General features: G+C 42.1%; 2 protein-coding genes across 2 annotated transcripts; one reads left to right on the top strand and one right to left on the bottom strand.

The window, feature by feature from the left end:
* Positions 1–259: 259 nt before the first annotated feature.
* Positions 260–2,999, top strand: HRH3 (histamine receptor H3). The gene is made up of 3 exons (XM_075166658.1): positions 260–485; positions 1,030–1,196; positions 2,118–2,999. Exons 1-3 carry the CDS (start codon positions 275–277, stop codon positions 2,997–2,999), a joined length of 1,260 nt encoding a protein of 419 aa, XP_075022759.1. The 5' UTR covers positions 260–274.
* Positions 3,000–13,137: 10,138 nt separating this feature from the next.
* MTG2 (mitochondrial ribosome associated GTPase 2) lies at positions 13,138–26,899 on the bottom strand. Its single transcript, XM_075166657.1, has 6 exons — positions 26,650–26,899; positions 24,925–25,072; positions 24,172–24,287; positions 23,300–23,518; positions 21,680–21,818; positions 13,138–21,302 (listed from the first exon to the last, which is right to left on the bottom strand). Exons 1-6 carry the CDS (start codon positions 26,827–26,829, stop codon positions 20,908–20,910), a joined length of 1,197 nt encoding a protein of 398 aa, XP_075022758.1. The 5' UTR covers positions 26,830–26,899; the 3' UTR covers positions 13,138–20,907.
* Between the last annotated feature and the right edge of the window lie 552 nt (positions 26,900–27,451).

The raw sequence follows: 27,451 nt of genomic DNA, 5'->3' as shown, positions 1-27,451 counted from the left end.
GTTGAGGGGGAAGGAGTAATGTAGGGATGCTCTGGGGTAACGCAGGGATGCTTCTGGGTTGAGAGGGGAAAGGGGAATGTAGGGATGCTCTAGAGGGATGCAGGGATGTTCTGGGGGATTCAGGGTTGCTCCGGGGAGACGCAGGGATGCTGAGGGCTGGAGTGCCGGTCCCAGCGGCCGCAGGGCAGCGCGGGGCTGCGGCCCCCGGAGGGGCGGGGAGGCGGGGCGGGGAGGGGCGGCAGCCCCGCGGCTGCGGCGCGGAGCGGCGCGGGCCATGGAGAGCGGCGGGGCGCTGAACGGCTCCGCCGCCGCCGGGCGCTTCGCCGCCGCCGGCACGGCGGTGCTGGGCGCGCTGATGGCCCTGCTGATCGCCGTCACCGTGGCCGGCAACGCGCTGGTGATGCTGGCCTTCGTGGCGGACTCCAGCCTGCGCACCCAGAACAACTTCTTCCTCCTCAACCTGGCCATCTCGGATTTCCTAGTAGGTAAAGTGCCGCCCCCCGCGCAGCTCCGCGCCCGCCGAGCCGCTGCCCGGCCCGGCAGCAACTTCGCGGCGGGGCGGGCAGCGGGCACTCGGCGGGGCGTGCAGGGCTGCCTCCTGCCCGGCTGCTCCGGGGTTCCCCCACCGCCACCCCCGGGGTCCCCTCCGGCGGTGACCCGCTCCTGCACCCCGACACCCTCCCGCAGCCCCGGGGTCCCCTCCCGACCCCCGACACCCCCCCGGAGCCCCGGGGTCTCCTCCCGACCCCCGACACCCCCCCGCAGCCCCGGGGTCCCCTCCCGACCCCTGACACCCCCCCGGAGCCCCGGGGTCCCCTCCCGACCCCCGACACCCCCTCGCAGCCCCAGGGTCCCCTCCCGACATCCCCCGGCTGCTCCCGCTGGCCGGGCGGGCGGGGAGAGCCGAGCAGCGGCCGCAGACGGCCGCGGGGCTCTTGCGAGGCGGGGGAAGGACCCGGCCCGGCTCCCCGGGGGCAGCCAGCGTGCAGACTCCCGCACCTCAATGCCCACGGACCCCTCTGGTTGCAGGTGCCTTCTGCATTCCCTTGTACGTGCCCTATGTGCTGACGGGGAGATGGATCTTCGGGAGAAGCCTCTGCAAACTCTGGCTGGTAGTTGATTACCTGCTCTGCACCTCTTCGGTCTTCAACATCGTACTGATTAGCTATGACAGATTCCTCTCCGTGACAAGAGCGGTGAGTCCTGTCATGGCAGCAGAGAGGGGAATAACTCTCCTCCTGCTTTATTCTCCAGATTCTCTGCCATAATTAAAAGCTCTTTGTATCCTCCAGAAATTATGAATCTTTCAGCCTGGTGATAGAAAGCAACAATTATCCACAAATACATAATTCAGCTGTGGTTTTAGATTAGTATTTCTGGCACACTTAAATCATTTAAGGTTCAAACCCCATTGTGCAGGTGTTCCCTTCCCAGATGACAGGATAGTAGCATACAAGTGAGTCAGCGAGGTAAGCAGACCTGTTACGAACTTGCAGGGGCTTCTTATCTCCAGGACAAACAAGCAGATTGCAGTCGGACTCCCAGCTTCTCCCTGGCTACCAAGGCAGTAGATTGCAGTACCAACTTCGGCAGGGCACTGCCCTGAGGTCTCCATGTATGCGGCGAGATGAAAACGCTCAGCCTTTTGCAGGAGGTAATGAGCAACTCGCAGGCAGATCAGATCCATTGCTGTTTGCTTGTTCCCTGACTCCAGCTACACTACGGATTAGCTACAAGGCTCAGAGAGAGGCAGAGCTAGATGCCTGCCTAGCCCAGGAGTTTGGTGCATGCCTTTCCCTGGGAGTTGCAGAGAGTAGCCGGGGACAGCTCAGGCAAGTGGTGGGGTGCAGCAGACTGCCAGACCCCAGCCAAGTCAGTACATTTCCACTAAGCCGAAGCCACGTCTGGTTTTGGAGCTGTAAGATGAGGGTGCTAAGTCTTCCCTGCAGGAGTGTGATTTATCTAGCAGTTGCTCCTGTTGTCTGTGGCATGTGAATTTGTTAGACTGCTGCGATATTGCCTAGCAACTTTACCAGGAACGATAACAGTTCAGTTGTGAAGAGCCTCAACCAGTTGGGGTGTGTGGCCATACTTAAGAAAAGGTTTCCTCGTTGCAGGTTGCCTACAGAGCCCAGCAAGGCAACACTAAGCAAGCCGTGCTGAAGATGGTGATGGTATGGGTATTAGCATTCCTGCTTTACGGACCTGCCATTATCAGCTGGGAGTATGTGTCAGGCCGGAGTATCATACCCACGGGGGAATGCTACGCTGAATTTTTCTACAACTGGTATTTTCTCATGACAGCCTCTATGCTGGAGTTTTTCACCCCTTTCATCAGTGTAATGTTTTTCAACCTGAGCATTTACCTGAACATACAGAAGCGTACCAAAATACGCCTGGATATTTTCCATGAAGTGCACAACCAGTCCTTCACTGAAGAGACGGAAATGAGCCCGGAAGAAAAGCTTTCTTTGAAATGCTGTAAGTGGGAGCAGAAGGAGCCAGCTGAAACCCTCGATCTCTCTAAGAGCAAAGCTCAAGCAGCCTCCACTGCCAGCCTGGGTGCCAAAGACCTTCTGTCAACAAGCACTGAGAGCTCTGGAAAACCTAAGTGTTGCAACAAAAAGAGCTGTAAAAATTCAGCATCCACTCTGTCCTTAGAGAAACGGATGAAAACAGTGTCCCAGAGCATGACTCAACGCTTCAGGCTCTCTAGAGACAAGAAAGTGGCCAAATCGCTGGCAATCATCGTGGGCATTTTTGGGATTTGCTGGGCACCATACACTCTCCTGATGATCATCCGCGCTGGCTGCCATGGCCACTGCATCTCTGACTACTGGTACGAGACTTCCTTTTGGCTGCTGTGGATCAACTCGGCTGTCAACCCTATCCTGTACCCTCTCTGCCACTACAGCTTCAGAAGAGCTTTTATTAAACTCCTCTGTCCCAAGAAGCTAAAGATTCAACCTCATGATCCCCTTCAGAACTGCTGGAAGTGAAGTGCGCGGATGAGAAGAGCCTTGTTTTAATACACCTGTCTTACGGAAAAGTACTGTAGCTTCCTTCCTTGGAAGAACATCGGAGCCCTAGCCTGGGGCATGTGAGGAATGCAGCAGTTCATTTATTCTATTTATTTTACCTATTTATTCTATTTATTTTATCTATTTATTCTAGTCCATCAACAACAAAAACGCGCAGAATAAAAGGGTAGGGGTTTTTTGAGATTAACCACAGGCAGTGAAATCTGTGTCCTCCACTTGCAGGTGTCACAAAAGAGCTCTGCTGCCACCTAGTCAGCCAGAGCAGCACCAGCATTTTGTTAAAATAAAAACTGAAAAAACAAAAGCTAACAAAAATAAATATCTAACCTAAAACCACTGGACTAAAAACACTGCACTGCTTGCAGACCTGATTTTTCCCATGAATGGGAGGGTTTTTTCCTTACACTTACGATATTACATATATGTGATGATACAGAAATAAAAGAACGAACCTCTGAAGGAAAACACCTCATTTGTCATTACTGCTACGGCAGCTACAGCCATAATGCAGATTCCTACTGCATGTGGTGCAATAGATGTCCCTTCCTGTCCCCAAGAAGGGACAAATCTCTGCCCTAAGGAGTCTACAGCCAGACTCAGAGGCGCCGAGCATCCTGAAGCACCCTGTTGGCATTCCCTGATCCTTGCTTCAAAACTGATCCGATTTCCTTTGCGTCCAGCCACACACTGACCAATGCTCCCACAGCATGTGGGAGCACTTCCCTCCTGCCCGGGCTGTGCAGCAGGAGCGAGCCCAGTCCCTGGCCCTGCAGGACGCGGGAGCCCTGGCAGCCCTGAAGAAGAGGGCTGCTCTGCCTATGTGAAAGGTGCCAGCAGGGTATCGGCTTCTCCACAGTCTCCCACATGATGACCCAAAGACATTTTTAAATCTCTTCTGCAGGATCTTAAAAATACTCTTTTGGCAACGTGCTAGTGAATGACGAGCTCTGGGAGAGTGAAGTTTGTGTTCCATTTTTTAAATTAGTTTCAGACCTCTTAATCTTAGCAAGTTCCAGAACTCTTGCATGCTTCCTTTTAAAATACGTAATTTGAGTGGAGACCCAGGTCGAGCTGCTCCAGGCAACATAAGCATCTATTTATTTATTTATTTATTTATTTAGCAGTCAACTGATTCCACAGGTAGAGCACCAGATTCAAGAGACCAGGGCTCTATCCTCAATCTTAATGTGAGATCTTGGGCATTTTATCTCTGCTTCCCACCTTGTGCTTCATCATACTTGCCTATTTATTCTGTAACCTCTTTGGGAACAGAGGTAGTATGAACATAAAGCGAAACACTTCAACTCCCCATCTCTGTTGGCACTGCTCAGTGATACAGTAATACAAATATGTCATTAGTTGCCATGGCAAACGCTCATATCTAACAGTATTGTACAGGGAAGCTCAAGATCCTAAGTCTGAAAACTACATTTACAAATAGACACCCAAATGCTGTAAAGTAGTACCCAAAAGCTTATGATGTTGTGATTGCCAATTACACTTGGCTGTTGTAAGCAAACTGCTTTTTGGCTGCTGCTAGGAATAAAAGAAAATGCTATCCAACTTTATTCCAGTGACATTTGTTGAGTAGATCAGTATTGTCATCTGAAGTCAGGTTTTAAATGATGTCTTGTTTTATGTATATGATATTTCAGTCTTGTGACACGTTCAGTCAGATATACGGATTAAAATATATCCTTTGAAGTATGTGTACTAGGAATTGACAGTATGTACTGTTGAGCCTGTTTGTACCTTTCCTTTTGTCTGCTACCTTCCGAAACCCCCAATAAAGTATTTTTATATGAAGCTTGCCAAGTATTTTATGGTAAACAAGGTGTTGCTGGAAATTATAAAATCCAACTGAAAATAAAACATCTATGGATTTGTCTGAGGAGATAATTAAAGCACATACATTTTGCAAAAAAATAGCTACTGAAACAGCTGAGTTTCTCTTACCTCTGATTAACAGGTTCCTGACAGCACACTAGGGGTGTGGTGAGAACACATCGCTTAATTCTTTCCAACTCTGGTTCTTTTCCAGCGCATGTTACAAGCAACTTAGAACTGAAAAGGTTACATTAACATGAACTCTTCCTGTGACTTATGAAATCCACTGGCCTGCCTAAAAATGACAAAGTCATAATGTGAACGAGGTTCCAGTTTCCAGCTGTGGTTCTCTTCATTTGTTCATAAAGAGAGGTGGGACTGCTAGATTGTTCAGTCTGATAAGAAGAAAAGCTACTGACAGCATTACACCTTAAGGAAAGGGTGGAGAAATTGTTGTGCCTGTCTTTTTTTTTTTAACCTGGTGTTATATAGTGGTTACCTACTTCATGTTCTCACCCTCCAGAAAAAGGATTTTTCTTCTTTTGAAGATTATCCTGCATGATCTTCACTGCATCAGTGGAAGGTCTTTGAAATACAGCAGAGGCCAAGTAACTGTTAAAATGATACTAAATTGGTTGCAAAAGAGAAATAGGCCCCACTTCATGTGATCTTCCATCATTCAAAAGGCCAGCTTTCTCCAGGAAGATTTTATCAGCTTCTGAAGTCATGCCCACAACCCTTGCTCCTGCACCCCTTCTTTTGCCCGCACATGACACAAAAGGCTGTTTTTCCCTCTGATCCCTTGCCTGCTGCTCACCAGTCCTCAGCATGCTTGCAAATGAATGCTGATTGCATGCCATCTACTGCCACCAAAACGAACGGGTACGATGCTACAAGTAGCTACTGAAAAGTCATTTAACAGTTATTTAACAAAACTGAGTAAGATTACAGCATAACGCACCTTGCTGGGTTCCTTCCCTTCTCCCATTTTGAGGGGGTTGGTTTTTTCACAGAAATACCCCCAAACATAACTGAAAGCCCAGAATCTTATTAGCACAGACACTTCTACCATTTTAACAGGAGAGGAAACTTAACAGAAAAGATAAAAGTTCATCTAAACAAACTCTCACAGCTTTCTGTGGTTAACAGCTGAATCTCTGACAAACTAGACCTGAGAACACCTTCCATACTGTGGTTTTGTTACTTCTGACTAAATGAATGAACAAAGAATTTATCAGTCTTTCCTATATGAGGCATTTGCCTGAGCAGGGATTTGAGCAGCAGCAAAAAATTGGGCTTTCTGGTAGAATAGAATAGAAAGATGACAGAGGGGGTTGGTTTTGTTTTTCTTATTTCCTCCACATTCCAATACATGTCAAGAATGTTAAAACATTATTATGCAAGAAGACCAGAGCTAAGCAACAGGGAGCATATACTGAGTTATTTTAGCAGGCTTTTTTTCCCCATTTCTATAACTTTCCCCTTCTTAGAGCCTGAATTCATTGAATCAAATTTAAAAAAAAAACTCAAACACATTAACGCTCCTAGCTCCAGAACTGGTTCTCCTGCACATGATGAGCTGAGCAAGCACCCATTTAAAAAGGGAGTTGCAACTGTTTAAATTCTGAACATGACTTTTTTCCAGGTAGTCTGAGCCTCCGATCTCAAATTCTTAGCTTATGATTAAGTATTTATGTACTGAAGGCAAACAGGAGGTTTTCCCTACATCCGTTAGTAGTAACTCTGTTCAAAAGCGATGAGACCAGCTTGAAACTTCAAGGCACCTTTGCAAGGACATGGGCTAGGTATTCCTTTCTTTCACATGTTCACACAGTCAAAGAGCTAAAGCTGTAAACAAAATACCCAGTTTTAAGAGACTCATAAAATACATAATACTCATGGGGAGATGGTGGAGATTGGTTTTGCTTTCAGTGATCCATAAGACCATGATATACCTGCACTGAAGTGCAGATGCCATCTATACAAGCACCATGCTTTCTCAGAGTCCCACTAGTGATATCAATATATTTCTGTATAATTTAAAATCCTAATAGTACTTTTCTCTGAGCTTTCAGAATGCGCTTTTGGTCTTAAAGTCCTTTCCCCACAGAGTAAAGATATGTATACATTTCACTGTGAGCCTCTTGCACAGTATTTTTATGGTCTCTGACCTCCATATGGGCAGAATTACCTAAACTTAGCTGAAAGTAATTTTATTCATCGGTGGATTTTGCAGGGAAGATACTTATATTGCTTCATGAAAAAAGAGCTCTTGCCTTGCCAAATAAAAAAGAAAAATAACTAGTTATGCCTGGACATGAGGTCACACCTGAGCCTGGTTTTCATACTGAAAATGTTATGAGCTGGTTTGAAGTTTCAGAGTAGCTGATGACTAATTCAAATATGCTTAAAAGAGTATTTGAATTCTGCTGATTTTTAGTGTTCAGAATATAAATGTCTATATGCATTTGGAAGAGGCAGGGAACTAGGGAGCTTCTAGGCATAATCAAATATGAACTGTGAAAACGCATTACCATCAGACAAGGTAGGGCTTCTTGTCAACTAGCTTAGCAAAACACCTATATATATTTTTTGCTCCCATATCTGCTAAAAAAAATTCCCCATTCCTACTGTCTAGACATAAACCGAGCAGGCAGGACCTGTTTTCAAAAACCATGAAAGACGACTTGCTGTAATTAGGAATATGCATCAAATATCTGTGGAAGCACATAGGCTTCCACACAGAAAAGAAACCCAGCTATTTCCAGAGACAAGTATCCAATTTATGCACAGAGTGTTAGTAAACAATGTTCAGACAGCTGTAAATCATACCCAGGAGCTTTTTAAAGAAACGGGCTAAGTGACTTCCCATAAGACCTGTGCAGAGGCAATGCCAGTTCCCTTCTCTTAATACAACCTACACTCCATTAACTCGAGGATGTAAAGGCCACCATAACGAGGTCTGTGGTCCTTTCATAGAGCAGCCTCTGCATATCAATAAACTATCAAAGAACATTTTTCAGCACAGATACTTTCTTTTTGGCTCTGTAATGCTTCCTCCCTAATCACCAATAATGAGAGATCTCTTTACACAGATAGAGGAACTTTGCTCCCACCGCCTCTCTTCAGCGCCCTTCCTCAATTACCAGCCCTTATTTGTTCTCTCCAACCTGTAGTTATATAAATTGCTCCATTGTTCCAGAGGCATCACTGAAGCTTCATTAGCTCAAGTAGGAGGCTAGAGAAGAAAAGAGAATGCAAGAAGGAGCTTTTGTTGAAAAACACCTGTCTGGGACAATTAATGAGATTTGCCAAGTGTGATGGGCTTTGAAATTGGGAAGATGAGATTATGTTTTGATTTGGAAGAATGCTAATGGTTTTCCTTCCATGTTTGTAAATGAACATTCATTTTCATAGCAGAATTAGGATGGAAAGACTGTAGGTTAATATCCTTGCTAAAAAGTTTAACAACATGATTTCTATGAGGGAGGATTAATTTTTCATAACCCCAGCTCCCATGCAGTGACACCAGCACAACTTTGCAGTATAGGCCTGGTCTTGAAAGAGACCTTCTCCACTCCACAGAACTCATTCTGCAAATAGATGGGACACAATAAGGAGTATTATTATCTTTACTTCTGATGTGGGAATTGCAGACAAGAATAAAACCACTGCGCTAGCTGCCCTGGATGAGTGCCACAAAAGGGAAAAGCTCTCTCGATTTCTAACACCACAAAGCTAGCCTTTCATGCAAGATTTCACAGATGCCCTTGTGGATAGTAGGGAACTCACAGCACTTCTGTGTTCCCTTAACCTTGACTTAAATCTCCTCCTTTCATCCTTACCATTGCACAATGTACTTTTCTGCCAATATAGTTGTATTTGCAGGATTAAGGAATTACAGGGTTTAGAAAAGCAACTAGGAATTCTGCCGGGTGAAAGGTATTATCTATAACCTGGTACCATCATTTTATTGAGATATAAAACTATCATCGGCATTCACTTCAACAAACCCAACTGCTACCTGGGAGAGGAAGACTTGTACATACCTCAAAGGCAAGAAAACTCTAAATCTCTTGTTGTGAGTTCAGGAATGCTGATGACTCATGACATCAGCACCACTTTTATTGCTGTAGTCCAGGATGCATAAGCATTACTTATTACTAGGTATTTACAAGCCCCACATTTTTACTCCATAATTCACAAGCTGCTTGCATAGTCTGGGTAAAAAAGGGAACTAATATTTATAGAATCATTAAGGCTGGAAAAGACCTCTAAGATCATCGAGTCCAACCGTCAACCCAACACCCCCATGCCCACTACACCATGTCCCTAAGCACTTCATCTACACGTCTTTTAAATACTTCCAGGGATGGTGACTCCACCACTTCCCTGGGCAGCCTGTTCCAAGGCCTGACCACTCTTTCAGCAAAGAAATTTTTCCTAATGTCCAATCTAAACCTCCCTTGGCGCAACTTGAGGCCCTTTCCTCTCATCCTATCGCTAGTTACTTGGCAGAAGAGACCGACCCCCACCTCGCTACAACCTCCTTCCAGGCAGTTGTAGAGCGCGATGAGGTCTCCCCTCAGCCTCCTCTTCTCCAGGCTAAACAACCCCAGTTCCCTCAGCTGCTCCCCATCAGATTTGTGCTCCAGACCCTTCACCAGCTTCGCTGCCCTTCTCTGGACACGCTCCAGCACCTCAGTGTCCTTCTTGTAGTGAGGGGCCCAAAAAAATTGAACACAGTATTCGAGGTGCGGCCTCACCAGTGCCGAGTACAGGGGCACGATCACCTCCCTGCTCCTGCTGGCCACACTATTTCTGATACAGGCCAGGATGCCGTTGGCTTTCTTGGCCACCTGGGCACGCTGCCGGCTCATGTTCAGCCGGCTGTCAACCAGCACCCCCAGGTCCTTTTCCTCTGGGCAGCTTTCCAGCCACTCTTCCCCAAGCCTGTAGCATTGCATGGGGTTGTTGTGGCCGGACCCGGCACTTGGCCTTGTTGAATCTCATACAATTGGTCTCAGCCCGTCAATCCAGCCTGTCCAGGTCCCTCTGCAGAGCCTTCCTACCCTCCAGTAGATCAACACTCCCGCCCAGCTTAGTGTCATCTGCAAACTTGCTGAGGGAGCACTTGATCCCCTCATCCAGATCATTGATGAAGATATTGAGTAAGACCGGCCCCAAAACTGAGCCTTGGGGAACACCGCTCGTGACTGGCCGCCAACTGGATTTAACTCCGTTCACCACAACTCTCTGGGCTCAGCTGCCCAGCCAGTTTTTTACCCAGCGAAGAGTCTAAGCCATGAGCCGCCAGCTTCTCTAGGAGAATGCCATGGGAGACAGTGTCAAAGGCTTTACTGAAGTCCAGGTAGACCACATCCACAGCCTTTCCCTCATCCACTAGGCAGGTCACCTGGTCATAGAAGGAGATCAGGTTGGTCAAGCAGGACCTGCCTTCCATGAACCCGTGCTGGCTGGGCCTGATCCCCTGGTTGTCTCGGACATGGCTCGTGAGCGCCCTCAAAACGAACCACTCCATAATCTTCCCCAGCACCGAGGTCAGGCTGACCAGCATGTAGTTTCCCGGATCCTGCTTCCAGCCCTTCTTGTAGACGGGCGTCACATTGGCAAGCCTCCAGTCGTCCAGGACCTCCCCTGTTAACCGGGACTGCTGATAAATGATGAAGAGTGGGTTGGCAAGCTCCTCTGCTGGCTCCCTCAGTACTCTTGGGTGGATCCCATCCAGCCCCATAGACTCATGAGCATCCAGGTGGCTTAGCAGGTCTTTAGCTGCTTCCTTGGATTATGGGAGGTTTATTCTGCTCTCTGTCCCTGTCTTCCAGCTCAGGGGGCTGAGTACGCTGAGGATAACTATTAAAGACTGAGGCAAAGAAGGCATTAAGTACCTCAGCCTTATCCTCGTCCTCGGTGGCAATGTTCCCCCCCGCATCCAGTAAAGGATGGAGATTCTCCTTGGCTCTCTTCTGTTGCTAATGTATTTGTAAAAACATTTTTTGTAATCTTTTATGACAGTGGCCAAATTGTGTTCTAGCTGGGCTTTTGCCTTTCTAATTTTCTCTCTGCACGACCTAACGAGATCCCTGTACTTTTCCTGAGTTGCCTGCCCCTTCTTCCAAAAGTGGTAAACTCTCCTTCTTTTCCTGAGTCCCAGCAAAAGCTCCCTGTTCAGCCAGGCTGGTTGTCTTCCCCGCCAGTTCTTCTTACAGCACATGGGGACAGCCCGCTCCTGCACGTTTAAAAATTCCTTCTTGAAGAACGTCCAGCCTTCCTGGATCCCTTAGCGCTTCAGAACTGTTTCCCAGGGGACTCTCTCAACCAGTGTCCTGAACAGGCCAAAGTCTGCCCTCCAGAAGTCCATGGTAGTGGTTTTGCTGACCCCCCTCTTTACTTCACCAAGAATCGAGAATTCTATCATTTCATGGTCGCTAAGCCCTAATTTAGTCCAATTACCAAACATTATAGGTAGAACTATGTGGGGGAAGAACAAGAGTATTATTTTTCCATTTGTAAAATTCTACAACCTGAAACAATTTTTTAAATGACTCAGATGTACCAAGCAGGACTTTTTGTTGTATTGTAAAGGCTTTTCTTATACATCCAATACCTGCCAAGAATTCCTAGGACCCCCTGCCATAACATACAATAATTACATATTAGAGATGGCAAGGAAAGGGTAGGAAGGTAGGTAGCTGTGAGGTGTGTGTGTACAAACATCACAAAGTATCCCTCCTGTGCATGTAAATGCACAATTCATGACAAAAATAGAGTTTTTATAGGCACTGTGCCCACAACTTAGGCATCTGTTCTTTTAAGCACAAAAGTGCATCTGTGATGCAATACTGACTTTTGAATGATTTTTAACACAATATCCTAGGATTTAGCAGCACAATTAATACTGAAGGAAAACTGATTGCAAAGTAGTTAATAATCTCATTCAAGAGATCTCTGAGCATTCACAAACAACAAGCTTTCTGCTAGAAAGGCAATGACAGTTCTGGCAAATTTTTTAGCCGTTAAGTAACAGCTCACACACAGCTTTAGTCATTAGAAGCTGTTTATTAACAACAAACAATAACGGAAGTTGCATATATGATTCCTTGAACATGAGGTTGCACGTACAGCCTGCAGTGTTCATGAATTGACGATGGATTGACAAAGCAGAGCAATTACCCTCCATTAGGAAAATAATTTACACTCCAAGAAACACAAATTTTAATAGACCATTACAGCTAAAGCACTGTTTAATATCCCTGATACAGCTTGTATTCAAAATATACAGGGATAAAATAATATGTATAATACTTGCATGAAGCCTATGTTAAGCACTTGGAGAACTAGGAATTCAGCTGTTATTCAAGAGCTTTCATGAAAGTAACAAGTAAGATCCTTTGTTGTTGCCGTTAATACTTTTTAATCGAAATGAAGGTCACAAAGTACTTTACAGAACTATATAGACAGAAGAATGCTGACATATAGCTTATTCTAGAGTAAGGGAAAGACTGAAGTCTTTCATCCATGCATGGATGACTGTTATTGCAAGTATACAGCAACAAGGTAAATTAAAACCTCGGCAAAGGACCAAAATACCCAACGTATCCTTTCTGAAGTTCTCATTGGGAAGAACTCATGCAGACTGAAATACGCAGAACAGTTCATCTATTTCAGAAAGATAAAGAGCTAAAATGCGTTAGAAATTCCCCCTCAGAAATCCCACATGCTCCTCACCTCTGCTTCAAAGTGACCATCTCAAAAATGGTTTCTGAGAACATGGGTTTTATAGTAATTTCCTTTGGGAAAAAAAAAAACCAAACACCAACCTTCCTTCATTCATCTCTTGAGAGGTTGCCCCAGCTAAAGTACTGAACTGAAGACTATCAGGGAAATCAAGGTCATTATGATCAACTCATCTTAATAACCAGGTTTTCACCTCAGCAATTAATTCATAGTACTATTTGCTATGCATCACTTCAGTAGAGTGCCTTTCAAGCACAATTTATAAATAGAGAAAATTTCTAATCAATATTAGTCACTCACAACTGTGGCATGACCAGTTATCAAATCAGCAGGTAATACAACAGAAGAATCGCCTCCTCCACACCAAAGCAACACAAAACATGAATTTTAGTTAGCCTAAATGCCACTTGTACAACAATCTCTGAAGAGGTATTTGTGTGCTGACAGGACCTACCAAACTGCCTTAGAAAAACAGATATATTGGCTATCAAAGACAAGAACAAACATAAAATATTTTCTGAGAAAATCTGAACAAGTTCCTTCTTTATTCAATTATATTTGTGACCCTCTGCAATTATTTTCTCCATTAATATATAAGCACTTAGGCTTTACTAGTATGAAAGTGGGAATATAGCTATTTTTTAGCTTGAATATTCACTAAAAGCAAATTTCCAACTGTGCACTCATTCATCAAGCGACCTCATTAGTTAAATGTATTATTGGTTTTGTTCCAGACTAAATACATTAGGAAATTAACTTCTGTAGCACTAACTTAATTTAGTCTTAATACACAATTCTAGAACTGTTCTGTGTTGATCAGTTTCATAAGCCACTTCAATACATTTAATAAGCATTAAAAAAAATCACTATCTTTAGAACATTTAATTAGTGATAATTTACATGAATTAGCAGCACTAGTTAATAAATTGCCATGTTTCACGTGGCAATTTTTGTTCATCCACAAATCAAGTTTTATTTACTGTGAAAAAAATCCTGAATGCCTTCAAAAAAAAATAGGAGCTATCTTGAGTTGGCTCACAGAAAGCTCCTGAATGCTAAACCAGACCAAATTCCAGGTCCTCTGCCTTGCCACAGATTTCCCATGTGACTGTACAAGTCACTGGGGTCCAAATCCAGGCAGATATTTAAATTTCAAAATTTCTAAAATTCAGTGGGATGTAGGCTTTTCCCAGCCTAGGCTACATTTGGTCCTCAGCCTCCTGTGACTCCATTTCTGCCAGTGAAATAAGGTCAATAAATCACTCTCAAACATAACGTATTGTAATATTAAAAAAAAAGATATGCTATAAAACACATGAAATTTTCATCTCTCAAAGCCATTTTCCTAATGGCAATAAATTAGTTAATGAAGCTAGAAAATATCAGTTGATATAGAAACAGAGATGAGTTATCTTACCAAAATAAAATACATTTTTTACATCTATACTCACAGGGGCCATAAGGACCTTGCACAGCTAGCATGGGACTTAACCCATAACGTAGATGGGCAAGCTTCAAAACCCCAACTTCTGGCACTGAAGTTATTAAATGTTACCAGTTTGTTTTTCTAGACAGAGCTCACTATCCCAATAATGGTTGATTTGAATACTGTTTTAAACTTCTATTACATGTCTGATGTGGGGGTGGGTAAATGAAGAAAATAAACATTTTCTAAAATAATGCAGTAAAAAAATGTTGATTTAATAAGGTGACCTTTTACCAGGTTATTTTTTAACTGTGATAAATGTGTGTCCTGTCTGGACAACGCAAACTGGCTGCCCAAACTCATCTTCCTGATTTGTAACAGAGGAAAACAACAGGAAATGAATAGCAACGAAACAGTATGATTTCATGAATAAGATAATCAAAATATGGATACTTCATCTGTAATATCACAGATGTCTTCTTGACAACCAGTGTTTTAGCAATTACATTGCCTTATGCAAATATTTTTCTTCATAAGCATGTTCCACTTTTAGTGGAAGATTAATTTATCTAGATTTAGACAGTGAATAGCTAACTTCTATCAATGGTTGATCAGTGTGTGTACAAAGGAAGCACTGGGTGGGGATTCACATGTCTTTGGAAAACAGTGATGTTCCAATCTCAATGATAACTAAGCCCTGAGGAACCAAATGTCAAGATTCAAATCAGAAATCTTTACAACTATGACCAAGCTTTTCCATATGCTAAAATTGATCCCAAACCATAGATGTTTTCTCAAGTATTGACTCTTACCTACAGATTAATTGACTATTGATTTCTCCAGTTACAAAGACAAAAAGGCACCACTGAGGATTTGAATAACAAAAGATAATTTGTTCTGCAGGTAGTTTTTAGTCCTGCTTTTCAATCAGTGCTAATAAGTCTGGATCTAACTGCATTTCTAAAGCATGCATTTTAAAAGGTGATTTAGTCTGTGTAAAACATTTTCAGCATATGTGAATAAGGCTCTTCATGTTTTGTGCCTTATTTTACCCAATAACCATGACATAAAATAACAGCATTTGAGTATACTGCAATGCTACATTCAGGTTAAAAAAAAAAACCCCACCTGAGCCTGGGTCACCAATGCATTATGCCAGAGTGATGCCAATTAAAAATAATGGAATGTTACCAGAATAAAATGGATTGTAACAAAGCAACCAGCCAGACCCACTACCTCTTACGGAAATTGAGCATGCAGACATGAGTTAGTTATTAAACCATAATTATATGGTTTAGCAGTATGGCTAATCTTTTGTCTTCACTCATCATTCAGGAAATACATATACAATACACAAATAACTTCCATCTTGGTGACATAACAGTATAGAAATAAGCAAAGAATAGAGCTTAACCAAGAAATGCACACTTCAAGGAGTCAAAGCGATATTACATATAAACAAGGGCAGAGGAAAAAAAAAAACCAAACCTGTGGATAAGAAATCAGACGCTGTTAAGGCCTCCTTGGACAATTCTATTTCAATCAGGGAAGAGGAGATGAAAAATTACTTTCAGTGGGAAAATGAAGGACAAACACAATCTCAATATTAAAACAAGGTTCATAAAAATCGCCCTGTCTTTGTCCTACCAGCTATGTTTTATGTCTCAGAAAAATGGACACAGACCACATAATAAATTTCAGAACCGCACAGAGAAAAATCGAGAGTGCAGCCTAAAGGTAGCTTAGTTCTGTGATCATGAGTTGCGAAATCATCCCTTATCATTATTGGCACACACATATAACCTCCCCTCCACATACTAATAACTTTAGTCTTTCCAGACCTCTGTAGCGCAGGCACAATTAATCCCTGACGTAAAAAGATCAGGAAACTTGTTAATGGGGAACAGCACTGGAAACCACAGTATAAAAGACAAAGAGAAAATAAAGCTGTTCTTTAAAGGCCAGGCACACATCATTATTGGGATGAAGTTTAACAATATCAGGATGAAGTTTTAATTTATATCAAACCCACTTTCACAATGGTGATGAACTTCATATTAACGGAAGCGGTCCAAAACCAAAATATAACTTTCACAGGAACGATAGGGCTATAGACCTACCGAAGAGATGCTGAGCTCCAAACTTACCTCTTCTCCCTAAACACACTGTACAATGTACTACCTCTCCCAGAAAGCCTCATCTCTCATAACTTGTATATAAGACAACAATCTCCAGATTACGGGCTACGGTGTCCCCAAAAATAAGAGCTCCCAAAGTAAAGATAATCTTGCTACTAGTAAAAATCCATTTTTACACAACAATGATATTCGTAAAAAGATTAAGCCAAAGCATATATTCACTGTCTTTTCATTTCCATTGCAGAGTTAACAGTTCAAACAACACATTAGCCTTCCAGCAGCCTGTCTGCTCCCTGTTTATGTTTGTCCTGCCATTCAATTAATAACTCATTAAGTTGCACACGGGCAACACACCTAACCTCTGCTCCCAACATTAACCTTACATTACAGGTGTCGGCCAATGAGCCTAGTTAGCAATATCCTGTGGAAGACAAGACAGCAAAGAAGTTAGATTGGTGTTCTGTATCCAGTAGCTCATACAAACATGTACAAACTACAGCAAGGTCCTGTTCTACCACCACTAGCATCTCTGGTTCGTGGCCATTCCTGTAATTTGAATCAATATTTAAAAACAACAGGTTATGAGCATTTAAACATGTTCAAGTCAGAGTACCTATTCACTTACCACAAATGTACTTAAAAATAAAAATCACTATGAAGAGGCTTAATAAATAGTGATACTCACATACAACAGGGAAAGAAATTTTCCTGATCTAGTTGAAGATGTCCCTACCCATGGCAGGGGGGTTGGACTAGATGACCTTTAAAGGTCCTTCCAACCCAACTATTCTATGATTCTATGACCTTGCAATGGAAAAAGAAACCAAGTGAGATCTGACACTTTTGGCAGCCTTCACTTTTCATTGCATTCAAGCAACTGGTGACCTACCACTACTTTAAGAACACAACTCTAAGCATACATATTATCAGAATGAATACAGGCAGACATTACATAGCATCTGGTGTCGTGTGCTACATCTCCTGCCCCGTGCTGCTATCTGCACAGCCTCCCCAGTACTGGAAGCAGGGGGGTGGTGGCAGGCCTTGCTCTCCTCCCAGCATGGTGCTGCAGCAGAGCAGACCCACTCAGTATAAGTTCAGTGAGGGTCTCATTGTTTTGCTGTTGGTTCAATTAATTGCTAACACATTCTGATTCACCTTAAAAAATATTATGTAATACAAAAAAAAGTGCTTTACAAAACCATATAAGTAAAGCAGATTGCGAAATATACCATGCTTAAACACACCAATTCAGTGTTTTTAATGTACTGCAATGAGTCCTCAATATCCATATGTTTAAAATGTGTGGTCCTTTTTAATGCTTGGTTTTACATTAGCATTTCATTTTCTTTTTCTGTTCAATCGATACCACTTACACTTTCCAAGAACCTACAAAGGGGAAGGGAATTGCAAAAAGATATAAAAAACCACAATCAGCACTAAAATACTCTTGTAATCACGTCCTAAAAAATATATTCAAAAGATGAGTACTAGAACTGTAAAGTGTTAAAAAAAATTATGGCTCAAGCTTCTCTAGGAAATATAAAATAGACTGGACTTCAATTCACATTAAAATAAGGCTTACTGTCAGAATAAGAAATAAAATCCCCCATCTCTTTCCTCTTGTCAACTTGAAGATCAAGGACAACAGCAAAGGTTTCAGCAGAGGAAAGCAAAAGCTAGTTAAGGAAAGTCATGCAGAAGCAAGCCACCAAAACACCTCCAAAACCTAAAACAAAACAAGCCCGCCCACCCCAACCCCAGCCAAAAAAACAGTGGGAAGGAATCCTATAGCACATTATTCTTCTCTGAAACAATTAATCATTCTGTCTCTTAACCTGATTATTTTTTCTTCTCTGTTCCTAGACGTAAGACGAGTTTCCTTTGTAAATACCTTATTTTCAGCAGAACCAGAGGTTACTCCTCAGTTCTGTACCTCATAATTAGAGTGGGATGCAAGAGATATTCATGCTAATGCTGAAGGAGCACTATGGAGAAATGCGACCCAAGCTATTAACTCTGTATTGTGCTGAGCAGCACACAGCCACTCCTTTTGTTTGGCATTAACATAGGTACCTCCAGCATGAGATTACTTCATTTGATATAGATGTATATTGACTACAGTAAGTTCAAACTCCTACAAACAGCTGTTCCAACACTAAAACTGGAGCTATTTGGCACTTTTCATCAACTGACGAAGGAGCATGTGCTCTTATAAAACCTCTTTGAACCCTATAAAGATGTGGTTAGGAACTTGGTCCTGTCATCTCAGAGCAGGTGACTGAAATGTTAACAAGGAAAGAATTACATGATCAATAGGACATTCTATTCAGCTATCTAGCAACCTGCTGTGCTTTTTGCACATCAGTACACAAAATACTCCCCACTCCAAGAACTGAAGTTGCATGAGCACCAGGAAGTAAGGGTGAAACCTCCTGTGAGTACAGAGGCTTTTAAAACATCCTCTGTCATTCTCAAAGACTGCCAAATACTAAAATACAGTCAGAGAGAGCACAAAGTATTTGTAGGTATCAAATGTTCTGCGAAGAACCTGCACCAGCTTTTGTGTTCAGGCAATCTTCTCCTGGTTTTATTAAATGTGGCTGAAAAACATGTAGCAATAGAAGGAAAAACAACAGTGAAGCCTAAAAATGCTGCACAAAAGCAAACAGGAGGACAGAACTGAATATTAGCTTCTACCTAGTTCAGTCTGGTAAATCCCAGGGATGAAGCAAGTATGAAACAAAACATGAGAGCGACTTTGGGATTTAATATTTGTTTTCATTTTTTCCTGATCATATTTATACCAGTATCACTACTTATAATGCATAGATTACTTTCCACACCTGATCACAGATAGAAATATACTCAGAATGTGAATTTAGGAGAGGTAATTATCTGTTTTGCCCATATTTTTATTTAATAATTCAGGCATTTGAGTCAACCTTGCACTTTTTCAGGATAAAAACCTGCTGCTTGTAAGAATAAGAAGGGGTATGCACCTTATTTCTTATACAGGCAAAGTTAGTTCTAATTCATAATCATAATCACAGAGCTGATCCCAACACTGATACAGCAGGAGGGTGCGAGTTGAGCTTTAATTAGAGATTGAACAAGACTGCCCCTTTCCAGTCGTAGGCAGTCCATTGTTCATGGAAGCCAAGAAAGACCATCTCTAAAGGACGCACCATTCAGAAGCATTAGAGATGAAAACAAACAAAGTGTGCAAAGCGATAGAAGCAGAGAGAATTATCACCTTTGCTGTAGTGTATAGAAAGAAGTAGTTAAAGGCTACAGCTGTTTTTTTTTTTAAAACCGACCGAGTAATTCCCACGACTGCTGATACAGCAGAAAATAGCCAATTTCAGTTTAAACATAATGAAATCCTTATTTGTAAGCTAACAAAGCTTAACCAAAGACAAGTGATAGATGCATGTTTTATAATGTACCAAACTGTCCTTAAAACTTAAATATTGTTAACTATTTTTTTGAAAAAACAAAGCCAAGTTTACAAACATGTCATCTTCTATTTTATGATGGTGCTAATGATTTACTTTGTACTTCATCGATGCGACAAAGTACGTGCAAGGTCTGTAATTCCAGATTGCTGGTTTGGAAGGCAAAGTTAATCTGCTTTAAAATCAAGAAACGTAAGTAAAGGCCTAAGAACAATTGTTTCTCTTGACTACTTAAGTATTTGTGTCTCAGGATTCCACAAGTCTGTTAGGGTCCCTCATGGAAAGGCTTAATAATATGCTTTGATAAATTTTGAATTTTCACTATCAAAATAATCATCTTTTACACAGAATATAACCAGAGTAAACAGAAGCAGCTCTTCTTTCAGCATGAGGAGAGGGCAAAAACCCACTGTTCTAAATGAAGATTTCTGGATTCCTAGAGAACAAAATTTAAGAACACTGTCCACAAAATGACATAGTAAAAAAAAGAAAAAAAAAAGGTAAAGAACCATATTTTTCTTTTATTTGGAATTTCTAAGCCTAGGATTTCTCAGAACATTGCTTGAGATTCCTTAAGGAAACTGGAGAAGAACTCAGAAGTGAGCCTCAAATGACTGTTCCCAGGCTAGCTTATACTTAGCTGCTGCCAGCATTTAAAGATAGTTAATTATTTATACTAACAAGGAAATAATTTCAATCATTAATTGCAGCTGTTTCATGCTCCTCCTTCCTAAAAACACTAAGCAGCTGTGCTTCCTGAGAAAAAAAAACCCAAACAGGAGAAAAGCTTAAGAGAAGATGACTGGAAGTGGTTATGGTATAAAAACAGATAAACATGGGACCACCTTATTTTTATTTTAGAATTTTTGATTTGTGAAAATTGAGAAGTCACTTCACTCCGATTCAGAAAGCAAGCCAGCATCTTCTGCACATCCTGAATTTCAGTCATTTCTACTAGACAGTTAATTATGGAATGAAGAGAATGCTATCTAATGCCAAACAAGATTCAGGTTTCCAATTCAACACCCATCATGATTACAATTTTCAAATTTTGTTGTAAAACACCTGAGACACCTCAAAGGTGAACAAACAAGCAAAAAAATCTTTCCAATGCAGCAGTCCAGAACAAATCCACATGCTGTGCCCCATGCATTTAAAAAAAAAAAATCCAAAACCAAACAAAAACACACAGATGCCATCTAACCAAATTATGATTTTTTTTTTTTTTCTTCCAGTACAGTTCACAGTAGTTCTGGTTCCTACCACTTGACCGGGCTTTGCCCTCGTGATTGTTCTGTCTTCACGTAAGTGTCATACAGTTCTCTCAAATGCAGCAACAGTTCCTCTAGGTTGTCTCCTGTCAATGCAGACATTGCAATGACTCGGTCATCTATCTGTTCTTTAAGGAGTGGCAGATTGATCCTGGACTGAGCAAGGTCAATCTTATTCCCGATGACAACACAAGGCCTCTCAGACAATCCTTTTTTATATTGTTCCAGTTCGTATTTTAAGTCTTGCAGCTGAATCCATGGCTGAGACACAGAGAGATCCACCACGTATAAGAGAAAGCGGCAGCGCTCAATATGCCTTAGGAAGGCCATCCCGAGCCCCCTGTTTTGATGAGCACCTTTTATTAGGCCAGGAATGTCAGCAACTTCAACGAGAGAAATTTCACAGTGAATCCAACATATCCAATAACAACAAAAAAACAGAAAAAACCCAGTCTGTTACTGGCCAGTGCAAGTACTTTTAGAATTACATCTCAATCATCAATATTAAAGCATACCTCACGTTAAGTTTGGCTATTATATTTTAAAACCCCTAAATGTAGATTATTGCAGTGAAAACAGAATAAAGATTGCTGGTTTGATATTAAGGGCACATATAAGTGAATGTGAAATGGGCTTTCAGTATTGTTTTAAGTTCTTTAGAACTAGTAAGAATTCCTCAGCACTGCTAAACTTACTTCTGCAGCATTTCAAACAACAACCCAGGTGACACAAATTGCTACCAAGATACTACAATTCTTACCTGCTACTTGTTCATAGTCTTGATAGTGGACAATGCCGACATGGGGATTTAGGGTTGTGAAGGGGTAGGCAGCCACTGCTGGCTTTGCACTGGAGATTGCTCTCAAAAGTGATGATTTGCCAGCATTGGGAAAGCCCACCTGGAATACAAACACTCATTAAAGCCACAGTTCTAGGTTAATCCCAATAAAAAAACCTGTAAGCTTTTGCAGATGTGGCAAGATTCTTCCAGCATGAATATAACAACATTAATTTTGCACACTTAGTTCTGAAAAAGCATCCTGGTTTCCTTTTTTTTTCCTCCTAAACCCTCTTTTATTTATATGTCTATTTTCTCATAAAGCTTAAATAAATCAAACATAGAAGGGTCCCCTTAACTTTTTTTGTGCCATCTTGAGTATTTACTTTGTTCAGAGCCAAAAGGGTATATACTATAAGATCTCTTTTACCCTGAAATAATGTTATGACACTTTGCCCTGGACTTCCCATTTTATCTGTGTTTTCTAATTCTGATTTATTACTTGCTAAAAGAATTCAGAATTGGCTTTGTCCCTGATTCAGTAACATGGTTTGGCCTATAAGTAACCAGAATGCCTACAAGTTTGGGATCTTCATAGCCTCGACATCAAAGAATTAAACTGAAACTTGGCCTTCTGGGGAGAAGGCAAGAATTTAAACAAACCTATCCCAGAAACAAAGTTGCTCGGGGATATCTTATAGTTGACATAAGATAGCTACATAAATGGTCAATAATCCCCAGATGAAAGTAAATCAAATCCTAAATTCTCCTATTTGCTGATGTCAGACACTCTGAATTCTTGTCAGAGGAATTAAGTACAGGACAGATTCATCTCAGATTTCCAAATTAGTGCCAAAAATGTGAGAAGTGGACCAGAGTGTCCAGCTGGTCAGAGAATTAAGTGTATTGACCCACCAATGCCAACTCTTTTCTTCGTCTCTAAATAAACTCACAAAATTCTGCTAGACCAGATAGTTATTCTGCAGTTGTTGAAGTACAGCAAGAACTCTTTGCAGCAAAGCATAATTTTAACAGCTTTATCAGCTTGTGTTAAAACATTTCCATACTTAAAGATGGAAACAGCTTAAGCCCTATTGACTTGGCATTCATGTCTAAATAGAATTTTCATTTCAGATGCTAAACCTGGAACTAACAAAGTCAAATGTTTAGTATCGGTAAAAAGAAAAATATAGGGATGAAATAGAAGATGATTTGAACTTTATCAATTTTATTTTTAAAAAAAAACCAAGAAAACAGAAATTTAGAAGAACTCTACTGTACTGTTCATCTGCAGAACTGACAGACAATGCCTGCTGTACATCATCAGTGAGTCTGTTAATCACTGATGAATCTTGCACATTGCTTTTCTATATATAGTGTTGATTTTAGCAAGAGTAGGATAATGTCAAGTAGCAAGAGAGTGATAGCTCTGCAAATCACTTTGGACACCCTTCTACCAAGTAACAGCAAGAAAGCATCAAGTTGCATCTCTAAACAAGCAAGCCAAAAGGCTAACAAAAATGTTATCAAACATTATTTCTTCAGTCAGTCAAACGTCATCCTACAATGATAAGGAAGTTGAAGAACCACAGCGACACTCACCAATCCTGCATGAGCTGTTGTCTTGAGTTCCAGATGGAGGACCCTTTCCTGACCTGGCTCTCCTGGAGTAAATAATGTTGGAGCTCGGTTTTCATTGGAAAGAAAGAAGCGATTACCTTTCCCTCCAGCTCCTCCATAAGCTGCAACATACTCTTCACCATGTTGAGTGAGGTCAGCTACAACTTTCCCATCCTCCTTAACCAATGTACCTACAGGGACCTTAAAGTGAAGGGAGATGCAAGCATTACACTGAAGCTCAAACTCTGCAACAGAGCTGTCTTCAGCAGATTCTTTACCAGCTGATTTCAGATTTGTTGAAAATCATTCCTCCATATTCTCAAGCTGAGGAATCCAAAAAGAGAAGTGTACTTCATAAGGCTCACTTTCTGGATCCAAACAGCACTGTCAGACATTTACACTTCATTAAAATGTTAACAGTACCATAACCTCTTTCTCTCCTTTTATTCAAAGAAGCCTAAGCACAGTAGTGAGCTAAGAAACATATTGTAGGTGTGCACCAAAAGAGGCATGTTGAAGGGAAAAAAAAACAGAAGTATAAAAGAAAAAAGTCTGCTCCTATTTAAGAAGTTCTGTGTTCTGATTGCTGTAGGTATATGGCCCCTAGAAGTAAAGCAAATCAGAATTGTATTTGTTTTGGCCAGATATACCTTCCAGAGAAGTCTAATTTTTACAAACAATTTAAAGCAGCTTGATCTGCCTGTGTGCCAACCAGCCCTGTCTCAGCAGAGCGAGCACACAAGGCTCCCTGAAAAAAAGCACGTGAGATCTTCTCACAATAAGGTCATCCGGCTTGAAAATCGGCAATGTTAATACAAAGCTAACACGCTAGCATGTAACCTTAATTTACTTACTTTAACATACACGTATGCACCATTAGCTCCGTAACAGTTTTTGCTTCCTCCTTTCTCTCCATGAAAACCCTGATAGAAGGGGAGGACTGAAGAAAGTGATTTCATTTGCTGGTCAGCTGTAAAGCAAAATACACGTATTTTAAACACATTGTGTTAGCAGAACAGGCACAGAAGAGCAACCTTTTGACTGTTCTTTCCCTTTTTGAAAGTTGCATGAATGCATATCCTATTTACTGTCTCAACAGTAATATATCAGGGAGAAGTAATATTAACATAAGTTGTGATGAAGTTTAACTGCCTCTACTTAGGTTTATTAACCATGCACTTTATTATGTGGTCAATCCAGAATCAACCATTACAAAATACTCTGGAAAAATGCATTTGCTAGATTAGCAGATTTTGTAGCAGGGTGGTGGCAAAAGCAGCTTTATCCATCTTAAGAGTAAAATTTGATCAGATCCCAGCCTTATCATAATATAGTCAGGCACCAGCCACTAAAATGTCTGCAAAATATCTTGATTTTCCAAATGCTTTCTAAGGCTGTCAGTGTCATTTATGTCCCTGTTACCACAGCTCAGCACAAAGCTTAAAAAGCAAAGACGTCTTATACAGAAATAACCATTTTAACATTTTTGACATTTACATTCACCAGCTCCCACCATACAAATAGGGTGTTGTAGGGTTGGTTTTGCTGGGGAGTGGGGTGTTAAGGGATAAGACAACATGAAAAAAAACAGATTTAGTGAGTTTTACCTTTCAAAATGACATGACCCCCATCACCTCCATTTCCACCATCAGGACCTCCAAATATTTTTCTGGGTTCACTATAAAAAGAATGACCCCCTCCTCCTCCTTGTCCTCCAACCACACGCACTTTCCGGTGATCCACAAAATAGCGCGTCTGTAACAAGGATGGGTTTTGTACCCTTTAAGTACAGTTTATCAGAGTAATCTTCCAATAAGTTGATTGTTCTGCAAAACTTAGCAATATGCAGACCTGCTATGTCATGATGAGTTCCACTCAAAAGCAAAAAAAAATTAAAGAAATCAGAACTCTGCTGTCATTCACAGATCAACTAAATACAGCACACTAAATGTAATATTAAAGAAAAATAGATCTCATTTTTCAAGTTTTTTTTTAAGAATCCCCTTAGAAGTACACACCTGAGGCTATGTCGATATAACCTAATGCAGCAGCTCAGATACCAAAAGTGCAAAATTCACATTAAGGCAACTAATAACAGGAAAAGTATCCTTTTAATACAGTTATGTAATGCTGACAGGTAGCTCAAGAGAGGTACTACACCATAAGCCAAAATCACTCAGTAACTGTGTTCCTACTCATGAGAACAAAAATTTAAAAAAATTATATACATAAACTTTTTACTTCTTTAAATCGAATTGAAATTTGCAAAAAAGACATAGTGCATGTGTCAGGATATTCTCATACTGATTCACGCTTCCTAGACCAGGTGATAAAATTAAGGCAAATTTCAATCTTCTAACAATTAAGAAAAGTATTAAAGACAAAGAATAAAAAGTATTTGCAAACAGAATAAGCAGGGGAAATCTTAATATATGCCACAACCAGTTGCTCAAGGGCTAAAAAAAATATAGTGTAAAGAGAATTCCAGATCTTGGCTCTATTTCTGACATTAACTTAATATTTGACTTCTGGCAAACTAATTATGCTGCACTATGTTTCAGCTTTTTTGTCAGCAAAATAGGTTTTATGATATTTACCTATCTCCAGGAAGCGGGCTGAAATCCCCAAGGGAAAATACGAGAGAAGTACATTCATATAGGTAGGTGAAATTGTTTACATACCGGGATGAAAAGAGAAAGCATGACCTTGACTGTGGTAACATTCCAATTCTGTGAATTACTAAGGGACTTCATAATGAAAACGAGCAATAAAGGTCACTTTAATTAAATAGCCCAAACAGTACGCAAGGGAGAAAAAGTCTTGTTAGTATTATGATACCAAGCAACTGAAAAAAACCCTAACTCTTGATAATTAAAGTTATACTATGACCAGTGATTTCTTAAAAAGCCTCTTTAGAATAGTATTTGGCACCACCACTCGGTGAGACAGCAAACTATTGCTTGAAATGGGAAGTGATTTATTGATCATTAGAAATTAAGAATAGAAAAAGAATATGAAGAAAAAATTCCGGGACCCTGCAGTTTCTCTGACATAAAATGTTTGGCAGCTAACTACTATGCAAGACTATGAAAACAGTGAGAAACAAAACAATATTCCGAGAACGTCACACGGCAGACTTACTTCCTCACTATTCATAAAGTTAATCAGATTTCAGAAGGATAGTCCCTCACGACAAGAGCACATACTTGATCACTGTGAGGAGAAAACAGCAAGGAGCAGGTAAGCTCTGTTTTCTAACGCCTGCCTGGGAGGTGACCACCCAGCAAGGTAACTGCACTGCACACCAACAGCTGATTTACTCCAGAACTTACCAGTTTCCTTTCCGAAACGACTCTTTTTTGCCTCAGCCGCCTGTTCTTTGAGCACCTCGCGCAGGTAGTGGAGAAAGTCGGCTGCCGGCCCCCCGCCGGCAGCGGCACCGGGCTGAGGAGGAGGAGAGCCGGCCTCCACAGGGACCGGCCGGCCAGTCCGGCCCAGCACCGCGGCAGCATGGCGCCAGCAGCCGCCGGGACAGCCCGGCTGGGGCGCAGCCGCGGCCCGCCCCGCCGCTGGGAGCCCGCTCCGCCCCCGGCCGCTCCCGGCCGCGCGCAGGCGCAGCTGCAGCTTCGGCGCTGTGGAGAAAGCGCGGGAAGGTTCGTTCCGCGGCGCCTGGCAGTTTCTCTCCTGCCCCCCCTCAGCCTACGGCTTCCCCTCATAGCGGCCGCTCCGGGGAAAGAGCGAGTGTGGGTGCCGGGCTATGCAGAAAGGCCCGTGGTACTTGTTGTGTCCCAGCCTAGAGTCTCCCTGACGCACCTCGCTCCCGTGAGGGTTAAGTTAATCCGTGAAAGCGGTGCGGCACGGCGGCGGGAAGCCGGGTGGGGGGGGGCGGTTTTGGGATCCCTTCCCCTCAGGGGCGCGCTGAGCGTCCTGCCCACTTCGGTCTTAACGGCGCTAGAAGTCGCTGTCCCCGCAGTGAGCCTAGAGTGGGCTGCGGCAGCTAAAATAACGCGTGTGCAGGTGCTGCCCGTGGGGCTTGCTGAGTGACCTGCCATGTCTCGGCCCTCGAGGAGCCTGACCTGCCCCCTGCTCCGCTCTGAGGTGAGCTGTTAATTACGTACACCCACTCTGCACACA

Source organism: Calonectris borealis, chromosome 17, assembly GCF_964195595.1.
Source record: "Calonectris borealis chromosome 17, bCalBor7.hap1.2, whole genome shotgun sequence".
In the NCBI taxonomy this organism is placed as follows: Eukaryota; Metazoa; Chordata; class Aves; order Procellariiformes; family Procellariidae; genus Calonectris; species Calonectris borealis.
This window is presented reverse-complemented; position numbering and strand designations above follow the sequence as displayed.

What these genes read in the sequence shown, in the direction of transcription:
- MTG2 (XM_075166657.1), bottom strand. Translation starts at nt 26,829, where the DNA reads ATGCTGCCGCGGTGCTGGGCCGGACTGGCCGGCCGGTCCCTGTGGAGG. An exon ending in GTGCATACGTGTATGTTAAA is followed by an intron (nt 23,519 to 24,171) that starts GTAAGTAAATTA and finishes CTTCACTTTAAG; the next exon opens with GTCCCTGTAGGTACATTGGT. An exon ending in CAACAGCTCATGCAGGATTG is followed by an intron (nt 21,819 to 23,299) that starts GTGAGTGTCGCT and finishes TTTGTATTCCAG; the next exon opens with GTGGGCTTTCCCAATGCTGG.
- HRH3 (XM_075166658.1), top strand. Translation starts at nt 275, where the DNA reads ATGGAGAGCGGCGGGGCGCTGAACGGCTCCGCCGCCGCCGGGCGCTTC. An exon ending in CATCTCGGATTTCCTAGTAG is followed by an intron (nt 486 to 1,029) that starts GTAAAGTGCCGC and finishes CTCTGGTTGCAG; the next exon opens with GTGCCTTCTGCATTCCCTTG. An exon ending in TCCTCTCCGTGACAAGAGCG is followed by an intron (nt 1,197 to 2,117) that starts GTGAGTCCTGTC and finishes TCCTCGTTGCAG; the next exon opens with GTTGCCTACAGAGCCCAGCA.